The 17,982-nt window shown below is 36.1% G+C and overlaps 1 protein-coding gene across 1 annotated transcript in view; it reads right to left on the bottom strand.

Moving 5' to 3' along the window:
* Nucleotides 1-226: 226 nt before the first annotated feature.
* Nucleotides 227-17,982, bottom strand: part of LOC150085554 (ethanolaminephosphotransferase 1-like) — a 194,171-nt gene continuing 176,415 nt past the window's right edge. Inside the window, exons 7-9 of the mRNA XM_090374599.1 lie at nucleotides 16,937-17,117; nucleotides 4,421-4,606; nucleotides 227-493 (exon numbers count right to left, since the gene is read on the bottom strand). Coding sequence (XP_090230725.1) covers nucleotides 227-493; nucleotides 4,421-4,606; nucleotides 16,937-17,117 — 634 coding nt within the window. The remainder of the gene's footprint in view (nucleotides 494-4,420; nucleotides 4,607-16,936; nucleotides 17,118-17,982) is intronic.

The following is a 17,982-nucleotide window of genomic DNA, read 5'->3' on the forward strand; positions in this document are numbered from 1 at the left end:
CTGCAATGCTATGTTATTCCGATTCGTCTTTGTGCCCCCTACACCTCCTGCAAGTTTGTCGCACTGGTAGTGAATCATCCTGTATATACACATACAGGGTGTCCCAGGAGGTGAAAGGATAGGTCATTTTAAGCAAAAAAGTTCATATACACATGTCCTATCCCAAATGGTTTCCAAGATAGAGGCATTTGAATATTTATTTTTCAAATGACAAATTTAGAACAGTTTATAATAATAAATTTTCAAAAATGCCACCATCAGCTTCAATGCACTTTTCTACTCTCATGAGAACAAGGCGTGTTGCTTGTCTAAGTGTATCCTCACGTTCCTTTATATGGGCAACAGCGTCCATTATGCGAGCTAGCAGAACATCTCTTGTATCCACCTTTCTTCTGTACACTTCACTCTTCATCCAACCCCATAAACAAAAATCTAATGGGGTTAGGTCTGGAGATCTTGGTGGCCAGTTAATGGCACCACCACAACCAATCCACTGATTAGGGAAAATTCATTCCAGATGTTGCTTCACATGTCTGGTAGAATGGAAAGGGGCCCTTCATGCTGAAAGTACATAGTACACCATTTGTTTGTTTGTTTGTTTGTTATTTGGTTTTTAGGAGCATTAGCAATTAAGGCCATATTGCTCTGGGGACATGCGGTGGTCATTCCCTGACATTTCCACATCCTCTGTATTTGGTGGTCACGAGCTCGAACCCCGGTCTAATCAAGAAGCATGTGCTACGCACTGCTGCTCCTGCCCATCTGGCTACAGAGGTGCCTGGCACACCTTGTGGCCAAAGGAACGTCCTCTAGTTGTTCACCTAATGTATTTTTCAAAAATCGAAGGTAATTGTGTCCTGCCATTTGATGTTCTAAAATAACAGGACCTATCAACAGGTTATCAATCATACCGCACCACACACTGATTGAGAAACGAACTTGGAAATTTGTTTCCACTGTACCATGTGGATTCTCATGCTACCATCGATGAGTGTTGTGTGTGTTGTTGATTCCATTCTGGATAAACGTGGCTTCATCAGTAAATAGTACTGATGGAAGCACTTCACGATTGGCATTTAACCATGACAAAATTCAAGACACGCGGCACTGTATACCTATGTGAAGATTTTGCACACGCTGTGGGTGAAATAGGTACAAGCTCTCTTCATGTAGTGTTTGCCATACACCGAGATGTGCAGAAAGTCTTTGTGTGCTAATTGGAGGACTACGCTGAACCATGTTCGGAATGTGTTCCTGTTCATTTTCTTGACGTCCTCATTCAGATGAAACATGAGCACTGGGAAGCATACCACTGTCACGCAATGTGTTGAAAACTTTGAAAAACACTCTACGATCCGGAATTCAATGTGTAGGAAAGTGCTGACGGTATTCTTCAACAGCAGCAGGGGCACTATCATTGCAGAAGCCATAAACATACAGCATATCTGCATATTCGGCATTAGTAAAAATGTGCGCCATTTTTTGGAAACACTTCTACAATTAGAACTGACAACTGATGCTACTCACTGATTCACTCGCAGTCTGAGTCACTTCTACAGTCACAACACTCAACTGATAACTGGCAACTGACAATCAATTGGTGCAGTCTGATGGGAGGGAAGTAAAATATTGCGCACCAATTTCACAACAACGGCACATGTTTATATGAACTTGTTTGCTTAAAATGACCTATCCTTTCACCTCCTGGAATATTGACCTTTCCTCCTGGTACACCTTTGTGTGTGTGTGTGTGTGTGTGTGTGTGTGTGTGTGTGTGTGTGTGTGTGTGTGTGTGTGTGTGTGTGTGTGTGTATTAATTCTCCCGAAAAAAAGTTTTAGACATAAGACAAAATAATAAACATGGATCTCTTAGTCATTGGTGTATATATATTTTTGCTTATAATGTATACAAGGAAACCCCTGTATAACACTGTACTTCTACATGGTTTCACTGTAGTGCGATTGTAAATTGCAGCAATCCTCACACGACACAGTTTTTATATAACAAGGTTTCGCTCTAACATGGTTAGGGAATTCCAGCAAACCTCACATAACATGGTATTTTTGAGTTTTGTGTGGAGAAAACCCTGCTATTACATTGTATGCAATTTTTCAACATTTCCACTCTTTTCTTGTGAATCCTCGTGTTTTATTTTGTTGAGATATCCCCATGTTAGGTTCTGTTATTGAATTTGAGTTGCTTGTTTGAGACCATAAAAAAAAAAAAAACTGTCATTTCGAAGCATGCAGTTCATGACTTTTAAGATAATTTTTGTTTTTATTTAATTGTTATAAATATTCCTGGGTATGTATTACTAAACTTTGTTCTTAATAACCGCACTGGAATAATTTCTTTGTTGCAAATTAAATTGCAGTCCTAAATTATGCCTAAGGAATGTAAAAAAGTCTGCTCAAAAGAAACGTTTTCTAGAATTAAAGATACAAATTTTGGATTGTCTTAAAAGGGGGGGGGGGAGGTATCATACGTTGCAAAAATTTTAAGCTTAAATGAAGCAACAATCTAGACCATACAGAAAAATGAACAGAAATAAGAACTGCTGTTGCTGCAGGACCTTTTATTTCTGCAAATATGACAGCTTGTCCCTGAGTGCCAATAATTGAGAAAAACGGAAAAAGCATTCAGTATTTGGATTGACTATAGCAGTAAACAGCTGATCCCATTAGACGACAATGTAATTAAACAAAAGGCACTAAAAAATGTATAGCTATTTAAAAGAAAATGGAGAATCTTCTGTCAACCCAGAGTTTGTTGCCAGTAAAGGCTGGTTTGGGGTATTTAAAAAACCCATCTCATTACATAACATAAGAATTCAAGGGGAAAGTGTATCAGCTGATAATGATGCTGCCAAGAATTATGCAGAGGAATTTCAAAAATTTATTGAAGAGCACAGATACACACCACATCAAGTTTTCAATGCCAATAAGACAGTTCTTTGGTGGTGGTGGTGGTGGTGTGTGTGTGTGTGGGGGGGGGGGATGCCCAACAGAACATTTATTTAAAAAAAAGAAAAAAGAAAACTGTACCAGGTTTTAAGGCATCAAAACATTGTGTAATGTTACTTACCCGCAATAATGCATCAGGAGATTACATGACAAAACCTATGCTAGTTTACAGATCCTCTAATCCTCGTGCAATGAAAGATGCAAATAAAAATGCATTACAGGTATATCGGAAAGCAAATAAAAAAGCTTGGGTAACTGCTGACTTATTTAAAGAATAGTTTCTAAATTGTTTTGTGCCAGCTGTGGAAAACTATTTAAAGTGCAAAAATCTAGATTTCAAACTTTTATTACTATTGGATAATGCACCAGACCATCCAAAGGATTGAAATCACCCAAATGTTGAAGTAACATTCCTACCACCTAATACAACTTCTTTAATTCGGCCATTAGATTATATCTAATGGCCGAATTAAAGGAAGCTTCAAAAATGCTTAGCTCCATACCGTGAAATTTACAAAAATCTATCAAGCAAAAGCAAACAAACCCAGATTACTGACTGTTTAAAGAGAACAGAGGATACACGAAATCTAGATGCTGCAGGAGAAAGCATTCTCATTTGTGCTTAGCAGTGATGAAGAGGAAGAAAATTAAATGAATGTACATTATCTGACATATATGTATCACAGTTGGCAAGACATTTTGTTCACTTATTACTATTTTTAATAAAAATTAAAGTTTCCGATAGTTATAAAAAAATAGTGTATTTTTGTTAGCCTTTGGAATGCAACCCCCTCCCCTTCTGTACTGGTTCTTAATCCCATATAACATGGTTTCTCACTACACAAGATTTTATAGGAACCTAATTGGAGAATATCAAGTTTTGTCTTCTTCATTATCATGTGAAAACAACAAATCTTACCTAACTCCTGTAAGACAACAGATGTTTACAGAATCAGTGGGAGAAGAAGAAAACTTTTTTTTGAACTGCAAAGATGTGATTTGAAACTTTATAACAATATTGGCATTTCACATCAACTGATACTGTTCACACAATTAATTGCAAAGCTGGTAGCAGGAAACCTGACAATCTCCGTGAAAACTGTAAATAATCACTTTAGAAACTACTGCATTAAAAGTTTGACTATACTTAGGAAGGAAAAAATTTCAGATTTTTAATCATTGGTTATCTATTAAGGCAGGAATGTTATTTCTGAAAAACACCTGTCAGGATACCTGACAAGTGTTTTTCTGAAATAACAGCCACTGCCACCAAATTAATGGTGGGGCAATTTATTGTGAAGTCATCCATAATATGAGATATAACATAATGATGCCCTTTATGCAAATTCATCTTGCATTATCATAATAAATTCTTGACAGAAGATTATACAGATATAGACCTGAACCCTTTATATATTACAGACAGATATACAGATAGATACTAACATAAACTTACCACACAAAAACCATAATAAATATGACTTAGAACTACAATAAGTGTTAGTGACTGGAGTAAATATATTTCTTTTTCTGCAAAATAAGGCACTGCAAACACAAGTGCCATTACAAATCCCACCAAATAGAGCATCCAGTTAAAGGCTTCACATCTTGTAGATGACATCTGGCTTACAATTAACTTGCACTATAATGAATAGGAAAAATAGTCTATAAGAATATTTTAATTTAAATAAAATGTTATATACTCAAAAAAAATTTTTAATAAAACTATCAGTTATTCTCTTCCCTCCTTAATTATTTAATGACATCTCATTTGGGAATGCTTTCTTTAAAAATTCAATACCTAGACTTTGATTACTTCAAAAATTCCTCTCATTTGTAGTGTATGCCACCATAGAATTAGATATAATAAAATCTTTTTAATTTTATATCACATAACTCAGAATACTTAAAAACTAACTTGAATGCTACCTTTGTCAGAGGCATTAAGGTGTAAAGAGCAAAGGCTATAAATGCTAATAAAAAAGTTTTAACCAGGAAGTGGCTGTACCCTTGATCATAGCAAAAACAGTTGTATGACACCTGGTGGGTGCAAAACTGTTTTTTTATTAATGGAAAAAGTTTTCAATTTTTATTGAAAAATTTTCCCAAAAATTGAAAAGTCTTCCCAAAGAGCACCAATACTTAATCTTTTACCAATGAATTATAATACTTATTGAATGTGATTTTTTAAATATTTTTTTAATGAAAAATTAAAAAAATTAAAAATGTTTTTATACACACTATTTCTTACAAAAAAAAAAAACTTAATTCTGCTGGGAGAAAAAAATGCAATAAGAAAAAATAAACACAAAATTAACAATCTCTTCCATTTTCCCATTCAGAAAATCATTAAGCATACAAAATTTAAGCTTGTGCATATGCCCATATCAGTACTGTCAAATAAAGGATTAAACAAACAAAAATCATTTCACATTAATAACAATCAAAACAAAAAACATTTTGTACAATAATAAAACAAAAAAAAAAAAAAAAATGCAATTTCTATAGCAGATGAATTAGCCAGTAGGTGAGAAATGTATTTTTGCACTATGCTGAAACTTAAGGAGCAGATAAAGAAAACAGTTAGCATTAGCAGAGGTATATGATGCAAGAAAGCAAGCTTATGCAGCATCAGCATAAAAAAAAAAAAAAAAAACTTCCATTCGTTCAAAATACCTGTCCAGCTGAGCCTTAAATTTATTTAGGCTATCAACTTCCACAAGGGATGGAAGCCTGTTCCACCAAGCAACTACCCGCTGGCTAAAGGCAAATTTCCGCACATCTATCCTACATCTGTCTTTCCTCAATCTGAATTTATGCCCTCAGGTTTATTCTGAGCAAAAGGAAGAATCCCATTGGCATTGAGCATGCTCAAACCATTCAAGGCTTTATACACCTCTATCAGATCACCTCACCGGTGCCTAGTCTCCAGACACTGTAATTTGCAAAACTTAAGCCTTTCTTCGTAAGAGCAACCCTTTGTTCCATTCACTAATCTTGTTGCCCTTCTCTGTACTCGTTCCAGCAGCTCTACATCCTTCTTGAAATGAGGCCTCCAGACCTGTATACAGTACTTAAGGTGTGGCTTGACCACTGCCTTATACAAGGGAATAATCACCTCCTTATCCCTGCTAGAAAAATTCCTGTATATCACTGACAAGACACCATGAGCTATTCTTGCAGCCTGTCTGCACTGTTCAGAGAACTTCATATCTGCCTGCACAATTACCCCCAGGTCCCTTTCATTCTCTACCACTGTTAGTGTAGTACCACAAAGTTGATACGTTTATCTGGGGTTGCTGTTTCCCATATGTAGTACTTTACATTTGTCAAAGTTAAACTTCATTTGCTACCTCTCAGCCCAACTGCTCAACCTTTCCAGATCCTGTTGCAGCAGCATAGTGTCAGTAGTGTTCTTAACAACCCTGCCAACCTTTGTATCGTCTGCAAACTTGGACATTAAGCTTGATATACTATCATCAATATCATTTATAAATACAGAAAACAATAATGGACCCAACACTGAATCCTGGCAGACTCCACTAATAACATTAGTCCATGAAGAGCAGTATCCATTGATTACCACTCTGTCTTCTCCCCCTCAACTATCCCTTTATCCATAGCAGCAATCTGCCTCCAATGCCACACTGCTCCAATTTGTGCAGCAGTCAGTTGTGCTGGAATAGATTCTTTACTTGTATAAACAAGGCAAATGATAACTGCTAACTTCCAAATTTGCTTAAATAAAATTATCTTTATTAGGAAGGTAACAAAAGTTTTAACCAGTAATCTTGAGCCAACAATTAATATGCAATAATTATTTTGAGGTCCTGTGTAACCACAGCAGTTCTAATTGATAATAAATTGCAAAGATTTTAGACCTCAGATATTATCATAACACCACATGTTTCAAGAGAACACATCAATCTCAGATTTATTATCGACAAGTTTCAAGGTAGAAGCAGTACGGACTGTTCATTTTAACCTTTTTATCTGGGCCAGAATGTCTCAAATAGAACTGTCATAAATTCTTTGGGCAGGCCAAGATTTACAAATGTTCAGAGAAAATTTAATATGATGAAAATATCACAGTTATCAGTTTTCTTTTGCAGTTTCAGATGCAACCACAAAGTAACATGGTTTATTACACTGTGGTTTTGGATATACTGTGGGTTGATGCAAGTCAACCATAGTGGACCTAAATACACTAATTCCTTGTCTTAAGATATGAGTTCCATGAAAGTTGCTCATTAAACAAAAATGAATTTCCCACTAAATTTAAAAGCAGTGGGGCTTAGAGATATAGTGCCCCAAGCCATTATATTCCAGCTTGATCAGAAGAGTTTACAAATAACACTGGTCAACAAGTAAAATGTTACGAAAACAAAAATCACATTATTACAGTTGGGGTCTCATATTAGTAAGTTACTCTACATTATCAATTATGGCAACACCACAATTTCAGTACCACCACGCTCTTATCACATGATTGGCAACTTTCGCCCCAAATGCGTCTTCAATCGTTACCGTAATCCTTCATTAGGCAATAAAGTGAGATTCCTACTTTTTGCGCAGTATTTGTGTCGTGCAAGATTAATATTCCCCGTAACTATGTGAATAGTCCGTACGACTTCTGTTACATATATATATATACATATATATATATATATATATATATATATATATATAGCATATGTTCCTGCATGTGTGTGTGTGTGTGGGCATATATATATATATATATATGAACACTGGGTTTTCTGAAAAGAAAATTCAAAGTTTTATGTTTAAAACAACTCAACTTTATTCTTATTTTTACATAAATATATAATAATAACCTTATTTATCATCAATTTGCTATACATAGAACGAATAATTTGAACAGTTCCACAGGGTTATTTCACTGGTCTACGGACCCCAATTTGGGAACTGCTGTTCTAGATCATTGAAAGTGACAATGTTTCGTACTCGAAATAAAGACTATGATAAATTCTATTAAACAGAAGGTGAACTCACTGTGTGTAAGAATCATCATCAGCTATTTTCAATCCACTGCAGGATGAAGGCCTCTCTAGCAACTTTCCAGCTGTGCAAGGATGTTGATGATCTAATGAACATGAGGAACATTCCTGAAGAATGGCGATTATTTATAGACGCTTCTAAAGTTAGCCTGAAGGCTGTGTTATTTTACACAATGGAAATATTCTGTCTTCAATATCTCTTTCATATGCAGTCCACAAAAAAAAAAAAAAAAAAAATGCAAACACAGAGAACATCTTCTTAGGGGTACACTATCAGAAGCATGAGTGGCAGATATGTGGTGATTTAAAAGTTTTTGCCATTTTATTAGGACTACAAAAGGGTTACACTAGGTAATGTCGTCGCTTTTTCTGTGAGTGGGATAGTCTTGCCAAGGATTATGCACTACAAGAAGAGGAGTTGTGCAAAAATCAACACCTGGAATGAAGAACATAGCATTTGAACCTCTGGTAGATCCAAATAAAGTTTTGCTTCCACCACCCCACATTAAACTGAAGCTCATGAAAAATTTCGAGTAGACTTTGGGAGTGAATGATCCTGCGTTCACATACTTGCAAGAGAAATTCCCAAGACAGTACAGAGAAGATTAAGGCAGGTGTTTTCATTAGTCCACAAAGAAGGCAACTTTTCAAAGACAAACAGTTTGAATGTGTCCTTAGTGATAGCAAGAAATCAACATGGAAAGCCTATTGAAACGTTCTGACTGGTTTTATAGGAAATGTTAAAGCTGGCAACTACGCACAGCTCTTGGAAGATCTCATTACTTCTTACGAAAAACTGGGGTGCAACATGTCACTGAAGATGCATTTCTTGCACTCACACCTTGATTTCTTCTCGCCAAACTGTGGTGCTGCCAATAATGAACATGGTGAGCGCTTCCACAAAGACACAAAAGCAAATGGAGTGCTGCCATGTTAGCCAATTATTGTTGGATTGTGAAAAGGAATGCTTCAGAAGCTGAATACAAGCAAAATTCAAAAAGATCCCATGTCTGATACAGGTATGTTCCTAGCTACATATTACTGCCATATAAATAAAAAATGCCTTGTACAAATATAAAAAACTACTTTTTTTGAAAACAAGAGCCAATTTTCCATTTTAAGCACTATTTCTGTATTTAGCACCCCAAAATCTATAAAGTAAACTTCCTTTCATGCCTGCAACAAAATATTTTACAATATGTAATAGTGTACAGGGTCTATTGCAGGTTAATTCCAATACTACAAGCTCCTGTAGAATGTGATATCCAGTACTTTGCAATTTCTTAATGGACACTGCTTTCAAAATTTATAATGTGAACGTTTGCTATTATGTGACGTTTCTTCCATGCTAATTTAATCTCACCAAAGCTCTGTTTTAACAACTACACTGGTCAAATTTTTGCCAAGTATTTATAATCAATAGCAACCAAGTATTGAATGTATTGCAAAGCTATGTTTTCCTTAAATCACTTGAACTGCATGGTATATACATTTACAGTGGGTAGGGTCATAATGTAAGTTAGTTTTAATTTGTTCCCCATGACCATACTGCCGCTATAATGTCTTTTCAAAATCATGCTGTAAGCACTTCTCAATTTCATGACAGATGTAAGACATTTTTGTGGTAGCTCTATTTGGAAACATTTTTCATTATCAAAATGGTGAAGAGAAAGCATTTTACATTTCTGGGAAGAATTGCTACATTGGATTGAATAAAACCTGGAATAAGCCAAACACAAGTGGTTAAGCATCTTGGCATAAATGAATTGACTATTAGAGGGTGGGTAGCAAGGGAAGGACTGAAAAATTCTGTTGGTCGCTCTGAAGTGCAAGACTGACTTAAGCAAAAGCACCATCATGGTTCTAACAACCCAACATTAGAAAATGCTGTGAACCAGTGGTTCACATCTGAAGGTTTTCCTACTTCAGGGCCTGTAATTAAGGTTAAAGCCGAAAATTTCCTATAAATATCAACTTCACTGCAATTTTCAAAACTTCAAGTGCTGGCTATACAACTTAAAATAACTCAAATTATAACTACTGAAGTGTAATCTGCTGATAATGTCTGCTAGTTCCTTCCCAAAACAGCCAAAGGAAATTACTGAAAGAGGAAGGTTATTCTCCATCACAAATTTATAATTTTGAAGAGAATGGCCTCTGTCATTAAACACAACCTAACAGAACATGATAAGAGCAAAAGATTAAAAAAATAATAATAAATAAATAAACTCCTCAAGGCAAGAGTCACCATGCTATATGTGAAATTAAACTGATGATCACAAATTAAAACCACTCTGCACTCATAAGTTTGCAAATCCAAGATATTTTCATAATGTCAATTACAACACTTTGGCCATGTGCTATGAGTTTATCAAAAAATGCTTGGATGACTGCAATAATTTTTGAGGAATGGTTTCATGAAGAACTTGTCCCTGTGGTCAAAAAACATTTTTGCCAGAAAAACCTTTGGTCAAAAATCAATTTGTTTGATAATTGCCTTGCACATACTCCTTCAGATTCTCATTAGCAAAGACAATGTGGTTACAAAAAAACTGGATGCAAAAAATAATTTTGATATCATATATTTGGATTTCAGAAAAGCTTTTGACACTATTGCGCATGGAAGACTATTGTACAAATTAGAGCAGAACGGTATTAAGGGTAAGTTGCTACAATAGATAAAAGGATGGTTGAGTGGGAGAAGACAGAGGGTGGTAATCAATGGGTGCTGCTCTTCATGGACTATTGTTATTAGTGGAGTCCCACACGGTTCGGTGTTGGGTCCACTGTTGTTTTGTATATTTATCAATGATATTGATGAAGGTATATCAGCTTAGTGTCGAAGTTTGCAGATGACACAAAGGTTGGCAGGGTTGTTAATGACAGTAATGGCAGTGTGCTACTGCAACAGGATCTAGAAAATTTGGGCAGATGGGCTAACCTTGACAAATGCGAAGTACTGCATATGGGTAGAAGTAACACGAGAGAAAAGTACCAACTGTGTGGTACTACACTTAAGGTGGTAGAAAATGAAAAAGACCTGGGAGTAATTGTGCAGTCAGATATGAAATTTTCTGAGCAATGCAGACAGGCTTCCAGGGCAGGTCATGGTTTTGTTTGTTTGTTATTTGCTTTTTAGGAGCATTAGCAACTAAGGCCATATTGCTCCAGGATATGCGGTGGTCATTCCCTGACCTTTCCGCATCCGCCGTATTTGGTGGTGACGGGCTCGAACCCCGGTCTAATCAAGAAGCGTGTGCTACGCACTGCTGCTCCTTCCCACCTGGCTACGGAGGCGCCGCAGGTCATGGGGTTTTGTCAATGATATATAGGAATTTTGCTAGCAGGGAAAAGGAGGTGATTGTCCCTCTGTATAAGGCAATGGTCAGGGCACGCCTTGGTACTGCGTACAGGTCTGGAGGCCTCATTTTAGGAAGGATGTCGATTTGCTCGAGCGTGTACAGAAAAGGGCAACAAGATTGGTGAGGGGAAAGATGGATCCTCTTACCAAGAGAGGCTAAAGTTCTGCAAACTGCAGTGGCTGGAGACTAGGCACCTGCACGGTGATTTGATTGAGGTGTATAAGGCCTTGAATGTGTTGAGCACGCTGAATTCTGATGGGATCCTTCCACTTGTTCAGATTACGAACCTAAGGGGGCATAAATTCAAATTAAGAAAAGACAAATGTAGAATAGATGTGTGGAAATTTGCCTTTAGCCAGCGGGTGGTTAATTGGTGGAACAAACTTCCATCTGTTGTTGTGGAAGTTGATAGGTTGAATAAATTTAAGGAGGAACTGGACAGGCATTTGGAGGGAATGGTGTGATTTTTTTTTTTTTTTTGGCTGATGCTGCATAAGCTCATACACTTGCTTTCTTGCATCACATGCCACTACTACTACTACTATAAGAAAGATTTTGAAGAATATATCAAAAATCCAGCCAGTGGACCAAGTATCGTTTCAACCTTCAAAATGAATTATAAGAAAGCCTTAATCAAAAAAGATTGATTGCTTGAAAAGCATGTTACACCTTGCTGCAACAGTGTGGGAAGCTGTCATAGCAGCAGGCATTAATAAACATTAATAAAAAGTTCTTTTCTTTAAATAGCACATGAAGTTTTCCCTAGTGCTGAACCAAATCCATTCAAAGACGTTGAAAATACATGTAGTAATGAACAAGCAGGAACAATTTCAAGGTCTCAAGGTTTCAGGAAGAAGTAGAAAAGGCTAAAAAACATTTTGAAGAAAGCATTCAAAGCATTTATTGGACAAATATATACATGTTCTTGCTTATACTCTAGCACAAACACCAGGTCAGAGGAGCTTACAGTAAGTGATGAAAACAATTATTAATTGTATTTAGCAGTCACAAATTTGAACCACGGTCTGCTCAAAGAGAGTGTGCAACTGCACTCTCACTCCTGAACACTCAGCTATGTCAGGCCTAAATAATGATAATGCATGTCCAACATTCAACCATGTGATGCTGAAATCCTAGCAAGTGTCATTTCATTTAGATGAAGAACTCACCCCACCATCGAGCATATCAGAAGTCACAGATGGACTGCAAACTGGATTATGCTGGCATGAAACAACAGAGGGAACATGTCCATTTGATGTAGCTACAATGATTTATGAGTGCGACAAGTACCAAAAATAATATTTTGTAGGATGTACAACACTGCAAATTTCACTGTGTCTTTCAAGAACAGTGAAAATCATTTGATAAACCAGTCATTTTCACATACTAGCATCTGGCTTTTCACCTCCTGTATTTTGAAAATAGTGATGTTGTCTATCACAAGTTCTCAGCTGTTAATTGTAATGTATGTAATAAAGTACTTACTTGCATGGCAATAATAACATTTTAGGAACATATGGTTTCTGCAAAATATCTTATAATACAAATTTAGATATACTGAAGTCTGATGTAATGGATGCCAACAACCATATTGTACAAGATTTTACCCATATCTGTTGTGGAGATAGAGGCGATCTTTGCAAGAAGTTCCCTGAGAGAGCTGAGCAAACAAATGCAGCAGTATATACAGTAGGGATGTGATATGAAATTCTGAACTTTAACCCTTTCATGCATGTGTGTGAGGCACGCACACAATTTGGAGGTTCTCATACTGTTGTCATATCTTTACCAAACCCTGGTGGGTTGGGTAAGTTAACAGAACACTGTGTGCTAAGTTTTCTGTCAAAATATTGAAAATGATTGAACTGGCAATGACTCATAACAATGCATGTAGGCAAATGTGGTCTGTCTGTCTGTCTGTGTGCATGTGTTTTGAATGTATGCCACTTTTTTCTCAGTGCAGGTCTCACTTATTGCACTTAACCCATCTTGAAAACTATACCTCTCTGATTTTCTTTTGCTATGTCACTACCTTTTGGTCAGCAGCAAGTATGTGATTGTTGGCAGAATTTTTGAATACAGCCATTACAATTGTCACAGTTAATCCTATATTTTCTTCCATAGTTGGCAACTTTTGGCTCTCAAAAAATGGAAGATCAGGCAATTGTAAGCAGAAGGAAACCCAGAAATTTTTGGGCCAAATAAGGAAAATGAGAAGTTTTTCAGAAAGACTAGGAAGATTTTTGAAGTCTAACACTGCATCAAAAGTTAAACATTTCCAAAGTGTTATCAGAAAGTGCCAATATGAACTCAGTAGTTTTTTTTATCTTGGTGAATATTCTTTCACTCAGCATTGCTATACAGAATTGTTAAAATTCAAGTATAACTTGGGATAATTTTTTATTTAACCAAATACAGCCAATATGTATGCAAAAGATTTAAATAATTTTCAAACATCTGTTTGCCTTTTAGCAATTCTTTCTAAACAGAAAGAAATTTCTATCAAGTATCCACTTCCATAGGAAACCAATCAGCACACAAATAAGTAAGATGATAAGGACAGCCTACTAGCACCAAATGCTCAATCTTATCTTTTAATATCCTTGCTACTCCAGTTTTTAGGCCTACCATAATAGACACATTATCAACACTAAGTGTGCTAGACAATTTTTTAAAGGAATCCCACATGCTTTCAGGGTGTTCAGTACTGTATAGTGTTACAGATCTTGAAGTCGCAGGGGTTCCCACACAACTCAATGGTGATCTTTTGTAATGCAAAACAGATTCTGTAAAAGTTAGAAAAGTGTATATTATAGAGTAGTCTGCATAGTGTAGTGTTGGTCTGTTGTTCATTTGGCCTTTTTTTGCCATTAAGGCCCTTGGGAAAACCCTACCATTGTCCATCCCTTATCATGTGAAGGTGGGCCAGGCAGTAAGGTTGCATAAGTCTCTGGAGGGGACAAACTCTGGCAATGCCTAGGTTTTCCAGGGAATGGCAACCCAAAAAATTATTGGAAATGAGCATAGGGGTAACAGTTTGAGCTTGGAGAAAAAGGGAGAAAAATTAAGGGATGGATGATAGGGAAACTTCATCAGAAAATAGAAGAATAGGGGATACAGGGGCATTATGCAGAGGCAATCTACCCTTTACAGGGGAGGACTGTTTAGAATAGTAATAGAGTAGTAATAATAATAAAATGGATGGTAAGCCCATCACGCAAAAAGTGTAGGGGAGGTGGGGGAAGAGCCATTCAGTGCAAGAATAGGACAATAAAAGTCCTATGTGAGGTCTTCGTTGCCACTAGGCATTTTGTCAGTATGCTGTTGTCCTACACAGGACAGACCAGCTGAAGCCAATGTCAGCATTCCATTTGGTTCCATTCCATGCTGCCAGGAGAAAAGGATTCGGCATGGCATAAACAGAGGGAAGTGGGGGAGGAAACTCAGTCCCCCCCACACACTGCCAAGTCTGTGAGGTCCTGTCTATGATGGGAGACACTGTTCATTCCTGTTATACTACATGAACATAAGACATTTAAGGGAGTTTGGTGGTTTTTTTTTTTTTTTTTTTTTTTATGTATATTCAGGTTACACAAATTAAGACTATTAAATGCTTAAACCCACTGTTTATTTACATACCCCTCACCTACAGACTAGACCACAGCACCTTTGGATATGGACAGCAGACTTTTTTTTTGACAAAACCACAATTCAGTCATTTGGTCACCATACAGTTTACACATGTAAGATTCATTTATATTTAGACTCACATAAATGGTTTTGGGATAAAGTTTTTTTTTTTTTTTTTTTAATATAAATCTCTACATGTATTTAGCAGTGCACACAGATAGACAGTTAACATTGAGGGAGACAGTCAATCACTTCAGCATTCACTCAGTTTCATTTGTCACCACACTCCAAAAAGAACAAACTTTTTTTGGGGCGGGGGTAGGCTAAGTAACATAGGGTGCTTCTGTAGTCAGGAGCAGCAGTGCGTAGCACACGCTTCTTGATTAGACCGGGGTTCGAGTCCTTGACCACCAAATACGGAGGATGTGGAAAGGTCAGGGAATGACCACCGCATATCCCCAGAACAATATGGCCTTAGTTGCTGATGCTCCTAAAAACCAAATAACAACAACAACAAGTAACATAGATTTAAAAACCACACAATCATGCTTGTACAGAGTAGGAGAAATGTTCCAACCCAAATAGGCCAACAATCACATACATATCAGGGCTGCCATAGCAAGGACAACATTCACTTCCCAGCAAGTTGGGAGAACTAGCATGCACAATTTATTCTGTCTAAGAAAAAATTTCCCTATAAAGTCATTTTCAATGCTAGCAGAGGGCAAGCTGCTTTATTATTATTTTTTTAATTATTATTATTATGAAAGGCCAACACAATGGGATATAGTTGGAATCACTTTGATTACTGTTCTGTAGCAATCCCAAACAAACAATCCATTTTTCAGAGCCATCAATGATTAATGCTTCTTTTTTCCTTTCTGTGCAACTTCACTAACAATGTCTGTTGTTTTTGTTCCCTTTTTTTTCTATTTCACTACCGGGGAAACATTTTTGAATGACACAGCTGCAAGATCAGCACAACTCAGAGGATGATTATGTTCTATGAAAAACAGTAGCAAATTCAGAACGTATGACCACTATGAAATTGAAATGCAACATTATTTTTGCATTTCTTTCTGTGCACTGCATTGCTTCTACCATTATGCTTTGTTCTTTAAGTAACAACAAACATATAGAAATTTATCTCTGATCCACGTTAACCTAGGTGATCATAGTTTATAATTTTTTTTTTTTTTTAAACATCTCAAACCTAGAAGTATGAGTATTGCTTATTGATTCTCTTCCCAGACCAGAGTCAGATACCAACAGCTGATAAGATATTGTTTCAAAAGCTTATTAATACACAAATAAAATAATCATCTAAAGATAGCAATTTTGTGTCTTGTTTACTATAATACTAGATACTTTCACATACGCCTAAGGGAAGCCATGAGACATTCTTCATATCCTACAGCTTTACAATAAGCTTCTGCTAAATTCACAGAGGAAACAAAAAAAAAAAAAAAAACAACACACACACACACCTTTCCAAGTACATCATTTGTTATTTGGTTTTTAGGAGCATTAGCAACTAAGGCCATATTGCACCGGGATATGTGGTGGTCATTCTCTGACCTTTCCGCATCCCCCGTATTTGGTGGTGGTGGGCTCGAACCCCGGTCTAATCAAGAAGCGTGTGCTATGCACTGCTGCTCCTTCCCATCTGGCTACGGAGGCGCCTCCAAGTACATCATTAAGAACATAAAATTGACCTTTTAATTCATATATTCTGTTTATAAAAGGTTGTCAATGTAGAGCCTGAATGCTCTACATTCAGGTTGTACTTTCTTCATATATACAAGTAGCCAAAATTTTAATACTTCAATAAGTTCTGTATGGCATAAAAGCTATCATGCATAACATCAGCTTAAAAATTTACTAGTAAAAGCACCAGTTCTAGTAATTAACAGTCATGTCTTTTCTTTTTACAGCTATTAACTACTACAAATTAAAACTTACCGCTATATTTGCAAAAACTGTGCCAACCATCCAATAGAACATACGTGGATCACGATTAATAATTTTTGTTGGTGAATATAAGACCCAAATTGTTGTCATAAAGAGGAAAATTCCTATTGGCATCAACGGTCGCATAGCCTCCAAAAGGCTATGTTGCTTTAGTGTCCTCTTTTTGTGCGCACTGAAAATAAATAATTTTGCCATTTTAGAACTAATAAAATGTTATCAACTTTACTGACAAGTCATATATAAGTAGGAAACATTACAGAATAATATTTTAAAAATATTGCACCTTAAATTATTTAACAATCAAATGTTATTTAATCATGATTACAAACATTAAACAAAGTTTAATGTTTGTAATCGTGAAAGCTTAGATTTTAAGGCATTATGCCATGCATGTCTATTTTTTTTTTTTTTTTTTGAAAAAAAAAAAAAATACAGAAAAGTCTGAAAGTGCCTTTTTCCTCCATTATTTTGCCTATTTTTCCTGCATCATATACTTAAACTAATGTATGGATTTTTCAGTAAAACCTCAAAGCAATAACAGCAATAGGAAATCATACACAAGGTAAACAATCATGTAATTTTCTGATTAAATCAATATATTTGTTAAGATCTGATGTGCTTTGCTCTATCAAAGTGGAAGCACCAATAACATCAAATAAAAGTTGCACTTCCTTCAGTTTATTCTATTTACTAATAATGCACACAAGCAGTGCCAGGCTGCTTGGCCTTTTGTTAATTTACTCCAGCACTGTTTATTTCAAGCATCATTTATGTTCATTTTTCATGGAAAATGACAGTGCTTCTTTAAACAATAAATTGAATAATTTAGTTAAGTCATAGTGATGCACTATCTATTGACACAACAGCACTGTCTTTTATATTCAAAACAACAATGAAATTATCAAAGAATTTTGTTTTCTACCACAAAGCAGCTGCAGAAGGCTCGTGACAAAGAGGAATAAACAAGAATATTACTCATGTTCTACAGCTTCAGCATGCAATACCACTTTTCATTTGATTTATACCAAGTTTTCAAT

This window comes from Mastigoproctus giganteus, chromosome 5, assembly GCF_048544385.1.
Source record: "Mastigoproctus giganteus isolate SK-2022 chromosome 5, ASM4854438v1, whole genome shotgun sequence".
Taxonomy (NCBI): Eukaryota; Metazoa; Arthropoda; class Arachnida; order Uropygi; family Thelyphonidae; genus Mastigoproctus; species Mastigoproctus giganteus.